The sequence below is a fragment of the Mesitornis unicolor genome, unplaced genomic scaffold (genome assembly GCF_000695765.1).
Source record: "Mesitornis unicolor isolate BGI_N332 unplaced genomic scaffold, ASM69576v1 scaffold10461, whole genome shotgun sequence".
In the NCBI taxonomy this organism is placed as follows: domain Eukaryota; kingdom Metazoa; phylum Chordata; class Aves; order Mesitornithiformes; family Mesitornithidae; genus Mesitornis; species Mesitornis unicolor.
In genome coordinates, this window is record NW_010164613.1 from 27,777 (window position 1) to 38,477 (window position 10,701).

The 10,701-nt window shown below is 44.9% G+C and overlaps 1 protein-coding gene across 1 annotated transcript; it reads right to left on the reverse strand.

Annotated features, from left to right (window-relative positions):
- Positions 1–7,902: 7,902 nt before the first annotated feature.
- Positions 7,903–10,690, reverse strand: LOC104548371 (protein YIPF5; the record flags this gene model as incomplete). Its single annotated transcript, XM_010194375.1, has 3 exons — positions 7,903–8,145; positions 8,800–8,981; positions 10,550–10,690. Coding segments are annotated over 3 exons (486 nt in total), but the record flags the coding sequence as incomplete, so codon positions are not given.
- Between the last annotated feature and the right edge of the window lie 11 nt (positions 10,691–10,701).

Below are 10,701 nucleotides of genomic sequence, written 5' to 3' on the forward strand. Positions count from 1 at the left end.
TCCAGAGCCCTCCCCATCCTTGTGGCTCTTCTCTGGACACGCTAAAACGTGCCGACGGAGCAAATATTCCCCCAAAGAACAACTCAGATCACAGTAGGGCCCCCTTCTCATGCGTACAATCCTGCAGCACCCAGAGCCTCTGCTTTGCATGGATTTAAAGACTGAAATAGACCCTAAATACTCCATGGTGAAGTGTCTGAACAGCACGGAGAAGGTTAAAACACAGGGTGCTATATTTAAGGTGCTCTAGGCTGATTATTTCAGCTTCTTCCCTAAATAACATCCCAACGGTTGATGACAGCAAGTGAGGCCGAAGGAAATTTGATGCATGTTCTTCTATTAAGGTCGATGACAAAATGGGCAGCCCATGGTGGGGTAAAAGGAAAAGCAATAAGCAAGGCTGCAAACAAGGCCAACATGAATATATTAGAAGTAAAAGCAAAGCGTAAGACCATCACTTAACAGGGAAGGAGAGCAAGTGCTGGAGGAGGAGGTTTATGTGATCTTTTTACGGGAGAAGTCACCAAAACACCAACTGTGGCCAAACACTTAAAGACCTGAAAGGCTGGGACTGTTTCTGTAAATTGTGTGTCCCTGGGGCATCATTAAACTGTACCAGGGCATCATTGAATGGTACCAAGGGATCATTGAATGGTACCTGGGGCATCACTAAATGGTCCCGGGGGATCTTCAGGGAATTGGACAGAGCAACCGCTCACCCACCTGCAACCACCCTGGGAACGCGTGCAGCAAGGGTGTGGATGGGTCCAAAACGCTGAGGTTTTGGAGGGACAAATAAAGCTCTTTTCAAGAGGAGGAGCTGAGGAACAAATACTAATGCCTGTAAGGAGGCTGGAAAATAATATCTATAATTAATTATATATATAATTAATAATATATGAGTCTGTAAATACATAGAAGAAAATGAGGTGGTAACAGACAGCCAATATGGGATTGCAAAGAGAGAAAGGTTGGGAAAGCAGAGTTATCTTCTTCCACAGGTAATTGGTGTTATTAAAGACAGGGAAGCAGCAGATGCAATATCCTGATTTACAAAGAAAACCGTTCAGAAAAAATTACTGTAGAGGCTGAAACGTGAGTGCAGTCGTACTCCTGCACTCACCACTAAATGCAGGCAACACAGCCCCCCCTCAGTCTGCACCACTATTTGAATGAGCCTGGGGGGTGAAACTTAAGGATGACGACGACGTGGAAGGCATTGCAATCCCTTTGGAGAGGGGACCGGGGTTCAGATCGATCTACATAAATTGCAGGAATTATCTGAATTGTTCAGGTGGAATTCAGTGCAGCGTGTGAGGCTGTTGCAAGGAAGAAACGTCAATGCCTGTAAACAGGACAGGTAACCATGGGCGCAGTAGCACTGATGGAGAACAGGACTGGGGGTTGCAGTGGGCAGTCAAACAGGTTTTGTCGAGAAAAGAGGAGAATGATGGGAAATTCAGATATGTCAGAGGCTGCTGCCAACAGGAGGGAAGAAGCTTTCACCTCTATTGTGGATAGAGCAGCACCAATAAAGTGCATCAAAGGAAGAACTAAGCCTGACATCATGATCTGTCCGACCCCAAATCCTGCCACCGCCTGTCACAAGCTCTGTGTCCTCAAGGGGAACGTGACAAGTCCTCAAACGCCACATAAAAATGATTAAAGGTAATTAAACCTTGCAGGCTCAGGGCTCTTAAAATAAACCAAATGGGCTTTTGGCAGAATTTGGCTAAACGAATCCGTAGGAAAGCAGAGTGGTGAGCAATGTGACATCTGCTGTTGGCGTCAGCAAAGTGCAGCCGCTGCCGCCTTTGGATCTCCCAACCTCCTCTGAACCAGTAATTTTTAATTGGGACAAAACGCTGGGATGACAAAATCATTCTGAATTTAAGTGTTTCCATCTGTGACTCAATAAAGCAGCCACATTACCAGCACAGCCCTGCCAAGACGCTAGATTAGCTTTTCCTATTGACAGTTAACATCTGAACTAGCCGCTAGAACAGCCAGGAGATTGACTCGTATTAATAAGGTGAAGATTAAATAAAGAAAAAGGCACTGAACTCATTAAAATCCTCCATAACCTGTTGCGGGTCTTTAGTGCTTGCCTTGCTGGAACAAGGACGATACGAGCTCCAACTGTCTTGGGTAACTGAACAGGAACTGGTTAACGCAGTAAGTTTTTAAAGATGGATTTTCACTTGTGAAACCCTTTACTGAACCAGAAGTCCCCTGTGAACATGCTTTCAGATCAGCACATTTCCGAGGGAAGGAGCTGGCATCAATCTACCAACGCTGAGACTCTTTTGGGTGCCGTGAGTCCGAGTGCGGGCTGGGCATGGCTTGGGTCTGATGGGACCGGGGTAGAGGCGCTGGCCAAGGCTGCTTTGCAAATGAGGGCATTTGTCCCGATTTGCCTGACATAATTATTGGCCAAATATTCATCTTGCTGACCCAGCCAAGTCTCCTGTGGAGTTAAACAGGAATCCTGCCTGAAAGAGAACTGAGAAGCTGGCACCCACCAGAGTGGGATAAATCACACCCCAAGCAAGAGCATCTGGATTCTACCCTGAGGCCCAAACAGCCCCGGGTTTGGATTCATTAAAGCTGCCGAGGCTAAGCCTGCGCTGGCGCTCACAGCCAACGGGGCCTGCAAAGGCTCTGCCAAAAGGCTGTGGGAGCTGGGCCATTCGATGTGCAGCACCAGTGCCCTCCCTGTGACAGGATCACCAGGGGCCAGGCTGTGCAGGGGGAGACCCTGCATGGAGCCCAGAGCTGAAACACCCTCCTAGATGCTAACACCACGAGACAGAGAGGGAGTTTTCCTGACTTCTTAGCAGTAAACCGTTATTCTGCAGAATGCAGGTGCCCTGGGCAGGGCTGGTTCAAAGCCCAGTGGTGGCTTCACGTTGCTGCAGCGGCCACAAGCAGCAGCGAGAGCAGCTTGCAGGAATCGTGTCAGCTTGGGGGGAAGCACTGAACGCTTCTCACCTTTGGCTGCAGCTCTTGCATGAAAGCTGATGCAAATTCTGCGACTGGAAAGCAGATGGGCCAGTAGATCAGCAGGTGAGCAGCTATCCAAGAAGATCACATCGTCCTATTCTAACAGCAGAATAGCAAAAACTTGGGAAAAAATGCATAGCAACGTACATGGTAAGAGCATCGTAATTCCAAGAACGGTGTGGTGGAGTGCAGTTTGCAAAGAAACAGAGCAACGCCCTTCTTCCTGAAGACACAATTACAGCCCAATTTGCGAGAGGCCTATTTCAGGACCGGTGTCTAATTTTAGGCAATGTTCCACGTCACCACTCCAGATGAGGACCAGAGAATCCCTGCTTCGCTAATGCCAGTGCTTCCTGCCATAAAGTAAAGAAATAATCAGAGAATAAAGAAGTCCTGAAGAGCACAAAGCCTGCAGCGCTTCCCAGAGCAGGGGCTGCTGCTCGGCATGGGCTGGGAGCGCAGAGCTGGATAACACAGCCCACAGGCTTCCCAACTGCAAAACGTCCTCCTGCTTCCAAACTGCATCCAGAGCTGGACCGAGACTTTGCCCGTGGAGAACCACCCTGTTATGTTTTGCTGGATTAAAGATGATCAAATGCAGCAGGACTGACACAAATCACATCTCCATGCTCCATTCCTCATCTGCAGGACAACAGAACCTCCCCATTCCCACAGGGCACCTAAGGATAAGCACAATAAATAACCTGAGGTCCTCACATCTTGAGGTATTAGGGCTTGCAACTCCTAAACCTAAGATTATTTTCAAAATTCTTCTAATCCCTTAGATCGTGTGCATAAACTGTTTTAGTTCTGAGAGGGATGCTGTTTAACTAAAAAAAAAAAAACTATAGCAAAGGAAGGATGTGTCACCTCACACAGACAAAAGGAACACTAGAAACAGTGAATTACCCAGAGAGCAATAATTCTGTGTGCTTTTGGACTGCGTACAGAATAAAAAGAGACTTCCTGGCAATGTGAAAGAAAAGCTGGTCAGAAATATTACAGCTTTATACAAAGGACGAGAGGTAGCGAAGGCCAGGAGGGCTGCCCAGCACACAGAGCATCCACGAGCTCCTTCCCCATCAAGAGACGGAAACCCAGCGTGACCATGGGGAACACAATTCCCGCTGATGCTGTGGGAAACGAGGAGAGGAGAAAGAGGAGGGCAAAGCCTTCCTGATGCTGAGCTGGAAGCCCCCATCCTGCCTCACCCCACACACATCAGCCGGATGCTGCAGGCCCACCCAGTGGAGCAGCAGCAAACAGCACGCCCCAGTTACTCCATCCCTTCACTTTTAGCTAAGGTGTGGTGTGTACATTAGGAGCAGCCCATCCAAAGCATCTCGGCAAAGACACAGAGATCGAAAGCTTGTCTGGGTAAATCAATTGGCACAGGGAAAAGATGCTCTCTCTTTTGCAAACCCAGCTTCTGTGGTGTTACAGCTGTGCCATACCCCAAAGCACTGGCTGTTTTTTTAGCTAAAGCGGTTCCTAAAATCATGAACAAACTTTTAACCAATGGTATTGATACAAACCACTGTATTATCAGTGCGATAGCGAGCGGCTCCCTCCCACCCACTGCTCTGGGGCACCACGCAGCAGGTGCCCAGCAGCAGCCACCATAACCTATGGAGCAGCAGCCCCGTGCACAGAGCAGCCACCAAAAGTCCTGGAGCCTCACCTAAGGGTGCTCCAGCAGCATGGGCTCTGCAGTAACCCAGCCTGAGCCGCTCAGCTCCACGGAAATAAAGCAACCATGGGCCAGAAGGTGCTGCAAAGTGTGAGCGATGCTCGCTCCAGCTGTGAGGATGGAGGAACATCTGGCTTCACACGAAACACCAAACCAGCCCTGCTCTCTGGCTTCTGAAGGTCTTCATCCATCACTGAACACTAAAAGATGCTTCAGGAAAGGACGCACCACGTCATCATCTGCTGGTGCTTACAGAAACCGCCTACAGAAACCAACCGAGCTGCGGGCAGCAGCTGCCTCAGAGCAGAGCGAGTGACCTGGAAAACAAAGTCACTGTCAAAACATTGACAAACGGGGACAGGAATGGACAAACTGGGAAAGAGAACTTTAACTTTGGTAGAAGAGGAAGCAATTTCAAGACTGGGTGTGGTAACAAAATCGGTTTTAAAAAAGCAAGATCAGCATTCAGATTTCAATGCTTTAAGTTGAGTAACATGGAAATGTCAAGAGACAACGCAGGATGGAAACAAGTCACGCCAGTATTTCACCTGAAACCCATCTGAGAATAGGGATGTTAACAGACCATGGGGGAGAGTCCAGATTTAGAAAGTAAAAAGAGTCCTAATAATTCAAAAGGCAAATGTGGGAGTAAAAAATTACAGCAGGCAGTCTTGTTGTTCTGTGTGATGGCGAGATTAAATCGTCTGAAACGCAAGATCTGGGACAAAACATTATTACAGGAAATCAATAGCATTGATTTTGGAAAGGCAATAAACACAGTCAATGGAATCACGTTAATTAATGTACCAGAAATTGGGCTATTTAAGACTACCGGTCTAGACACATTGCTTTCATAAAGCCCTCCATGAATTAAAGTGTTTGACCTTCTGTTCCCATGCGCTTCTCTCCTGCCCCCAAGAGTCCAGTCAGAAATTTGCTGCTAAGTTCTCCACAGCGTGAGCTGGAGAACACAGAGTGCTCCTGAAACTCAGTGGTGAAACGCTTGAGAACAACGTGTAGCATCCTCTGCTGCCAGAGCAAGGACTTTGGGAACATACAGATGTAAATACATACATTTTCATATGGTCTTCCCAAACTCAGCAGCTGTATTGCCAGCGCCATACTGAGACAAGCTAATTTTAAATGTTTTCCCTGCACCCTTAGTTTGCTCGTGGTAAGAGAAAAGGCTGTTTTTAACAGTTTAACACACAAGCAAGCTACAGAACCAGCTTGAAGACACGAACCACATTCAGCTATGCAATGTGAGACTAATTAGTCTGCTTCACAAAAATACTGGAGTATTGGAACTCGATGTGCTCAAGAAAGCATGTGAGCTTTCACTTACTAGAACAACTCTGTATTTAATTAGGCCTCATTAGTAAAGGTAATCACTATAATTTATTTGCACAAATCAGGACATCGTGCTTCATCAGCAGGTAATGTTCTTCATTAAAAAGAGTGAGAACTTTGCGCACCAGGGCAGATGTGGTCTGCTGATCCCAGGGAACCAGAACTACGAAGAGTCAAGGTTTTGCTAAATAAAACCAACTCACCATTTTTCTTTAAAGTGACCGTTTGTAGTAACACGTCAAACAGAAAATTACCTGGGCTCGAGTTCACTTCCGGAAGGAGACTGAAGTTTTTATGTGGGTGTCAGTTTTCAAACTCACTGCAACAGGCAGTCACAGCACTGAACACAGCAGCATCTGGCTCTGAAGGGCTCTGCACTCGTGTGACACCTCCCACAGCTCCCAGTGACACCAGCAGAGCTGGCTCTGGCCAAAGAGAACCACCTTGTCAGTAGCTCCCAGCAGCACTGGGAAGTGTTTTAGGAGAAGATGCAGAAATGAGGGAAGAGTGAACAAAGAGTGTGCTGAGCTGTTGAAATTACTCCATCATGTACCCCCCGGGCGGACGTTTGCCTTTGCAGAGGCACTCACAGTCTTACCAGCGGGCGTAAAGGCAGCATCTGAGCAGTGCTTCAACTCCCAAGGTCCATGAACAGATCCTTCCCTGGGCTCGACAGACGGACACCGCACTAACACCTGCGGGAAATGCAACAGAATTAAATCCCGTGTTAAACTGCTGAAGAAATGGTCACCAGAAACCACTGTTTTGTAAGAGCTTCTGCATTTCCAAGGCAGGGAATTACCACCTACACCAGTAACCTCCCTCCCAGTACGAGTTAAAACACCTCTGTACCCTTTCCTTGCTTATTTTAACCTTATTTCTGCTTTCCCTCTTCTTACACTTGTAAGGCCTCTTGTGCCTAGCATCACAACGCAGATCATGCTGCTCATGTAACATTAACCATTTGTGACTGGAGCCAAGTACCAAATTCACCGAGTGCTTTTAAACACGATTTTGCTTCCATATTTAAATTTCTATTTTAGCAACTGAACTCCATCAGTAAAGAAAGATTAGAAAAATCCGAACGCGTTTTCAAAATTTCAGGAAAATTTAATCAATATGCCTTAAATTATTTTACAGTAACTACAATACTGACAAGCATAACATTTTCAAAATGGTGTTTTTTCTTGGAAGTACTGCAAAAGAGACCACTCTTCATCTACCAGTATGTGCACCATAAGAAAAGAAACTCTAGTTGGAGTCACCTTCAGGAACCCAAGTGACCATACAGCTACTTAGACATCCAAATGTATTCATATTTCAAGTGTGACAGAATTACAGATCCCTTTAACTTTCAAGCTTCTGTTTTCTAATCCGTAATTTAAGTATCTTAAATCCTGAAATACTACCACATCAAATGAACAAGTAAATGAGACCAAAGAGCTTAAAAGTATATTTGCTAAAATATAGAAAATACTCAAACTGCTTGTATCCATTTGTGCATTTTGCTTTTGGTCAAAAGGGACAGGAAATTGGTTCTTCGTTACTGCAGATTTACCCAGAGCATCCCAAACCGACGGCATCTGCAGCTCTGTGTACTTCTGCTGACAAAAATCTCTCAGCTCGTAACTGCAATCCCCCCTCTCCTAAAAACAAACCAACAAAAAAGCCTCAGCCCTTAAATAACCAACCAAAAGTTACTTCTCTAAAGATACAGGAATGGGAAAGAAATTACAGGAACTGCATAAGCATGAACACTTATTAAAGCTATAGACACCTCAGGTCAATTGAAAACAGTATTCAAAGTCCTAAAAAAGTGAATACGAGACGTTGGTTTTAATTGTTCCAGATGAGTCAGAACAGGTTTGCAGCTGTTTCTGGTCCAACTGAATGTTCCCAGTCGATGTCTTCATTTTGGCCCACTGAGTCCAAGAGTCACTCAAAACACAGAGATGAGAGCAAAGACTCCGTACAGTAACGCACAGGGGTATGCTACGAGAAGCTGCTGTCCCTCCATGGCTAAGGCAGAAATAAAGATTTTGGAAGCAGAAAAGCTGCACCAGCCAATGATTCCGGCCGTGAGAATAATCCCCATCATTCCCCTGTAAAGACAGAAATAAAAAGGATTCCCATAAGACATGCATATATACACTTGTAGGATGAAGTATGCATGCTTACAGCAGTCACAATTAGACACCCTCCAACACCTTTTACAGAATTTAAGATGAATTTTAGCCTTTATCTTTGACATTTTGCATGAAACAGTTCCAGTAAAGACTTCAGAACATTACTGTTATGACAGGGTAAAAAACAACGCCAAGAAAAAACCATGGTGAGTAGAGTAACTGTGGCAAGCTCTTTCTTTTCAGTCCCCAGTTTCATATACTTAAGGAATCGCACTGATCTGCTTCTGCTTGTGAAATTCAAATTTGCATCTCAATTACTTTTAGATTGTTCAGCTACCGAGATGCATCAGACTCAAAGCTGACTGAAAACAAACTCGATCTTGTTGAGTCTATGTAATTAAAAGCTGCTAATTGACTTATAAATGAAGCCAGTATGCACCTACCTTTCTCCAGTAGTATATAAATACCTGATGACTGTTGATATTTATGTTTTTACACTTACTACAAATTCCTGTCATATTCAGATCATATGCAGCTTCGCCACTGAATATGAAAGTTCCCTCCAATAACTTCCTACACCATCTCACAGGAGAGGATCCCGTTACCAAATTATCAAGTCGATGTACTTACTGTAACGAAAATACAATTGCAAAAGTGGAAAGCAGGATCATCGGCAGGAGACAGTACCCAAGGACGCTGGCGACGCAGCCGAAGGAGACGCCCGTCATGCTCATCAAGTTCAGGAGACAAAACATCCCTAAACATCCGATTGCACTTATCCCATACACGTAACCAAACTGAATTTTACCAGCCTGCAAGTCAAGCAGAGCAACGCACGTCAGTCCCCAGAACAAGCGACGCCTCCCACAGAGGGAGAGGGCAGGAATTCTTCCAGAGCATCTGCACTTCCCCTTCTCCCACCCCCAATTCAACCAGCAGCATCTCCCCACAACCTGCACTCCAGGATTCCCACATATTCTGGGCACCTGAGGCACATCTGTCCGAACTTTAACTGTCTTGATGAGCAGACGTGGATCAAATTGCTATTCTTTGATCTGGGCTGCAAGAGCCCAGCGGAATTCTTTATGTTTTAATCAACTAACTTTGAGGGCTGGCTCCCTCTCCTAACTTTCAAACTGAGTGTCCCCAAAACAAGCTCTCCTCTCCCTCAAGCGCCACAGAAAGCAATCATTCCTGAATTAATCTTTTTGCTAGGCCAAGCCTGTTTTCTTTCACTACAATCGATGTGTTTCACAACAAAAAGCACACAGGAGAAAATGGTAATTTCATAGGAAAAGAAAATTCAAACGTATCTATTATAAACATGTTCATTAACTCTACTGGCCTAGTTTCCATAAATAAAGGTCACTTATAAAAGTAGGCTTCAGGTCCCCTTGGTACCAAAACAGTGTCCTGAGTGTCAAAGCAATATGAAATTTTAGGCAGAAATTAAAAGCAGTGCCTGAAGACATTAGGAGAAAAAAAAACCTGATTAAAAACACTGAAGCTTTCAATGACAAGGAAACTCTGCTACTCTGTCATTTCATAATTGACTCAAAAGCGTCATTAAAGCACAATTTGATTTCAATTAAGCTCAACTAAAAAAGCCACCGGGCTTCAACAGCTGCTGGCTTATTAAGAAGCATAAACAATCTGAAAGCAGGTTTAGTTTATAAGCGTTTTACCAGACTGACTCTTGACACAAAATCATGCCTAACACCAGTACTTAAGGAGTCACTTTTTACACATGAATTTTGAGTTTCCTTGCCTCTTTATGCCAGTAAAGAGCAGTGAACAAAAGCATGGAACAAAGAAATACAGTGAAACAAAACAGAGAAACATATCCAAATATTAAACATAGTAAGAGTTAAAAATAAAAGGAACTCCTAAGTGAAGAAGTAAAACAAATATTGAAACATTTAATGTCTCCATTGTCCCAAATCCTGGTAAGACAGAAGATAGCAGAGACGTTGCAAAAAGACCAGGCATGGTTCTGAGAGTAAAACACCTCAATCAGGTAACAATCTGAGAACATGGGTCCCACCCATTCCTGTGACAAAAGGGAGATGTATTCCTCAAAAGCGAAGTATGAAAAGAAATAGGAATTACATTGAAACGGTTGCCCTGCAAAAGCCAAGCACAAAGACTTGGATTCAAACTCCACTGAAGTCAAGTGACAATGAACTCACTAATTTTGATCAGTGGTGTGTGCAGCCCAACCCCTCTTCCACACAGCTACAAATTCCAGGTCAGGATGTGCTTTTTTGGCCTCCTTGCCAAGAAGTCACCTCCAATAAACCTACAGGAAACCTGGCTTCTTTCCCAGTGCTTCCAAGAACATTATTGCCCAAACAGTAACAGTCTGCAATCAACACCTTACCAGTAATAACGTGGCTCCAAAAGCTAGGCAGAAGACCATTGGTCCGGCCAAATCCGTCTCATTCATGATGCTGCCATCCGCTACCTTTAATGGGTGTAGCACCGTTAGTGTCTTCTGCCAGATGTGGTCAAAATTGATCCCCAATTCTACAG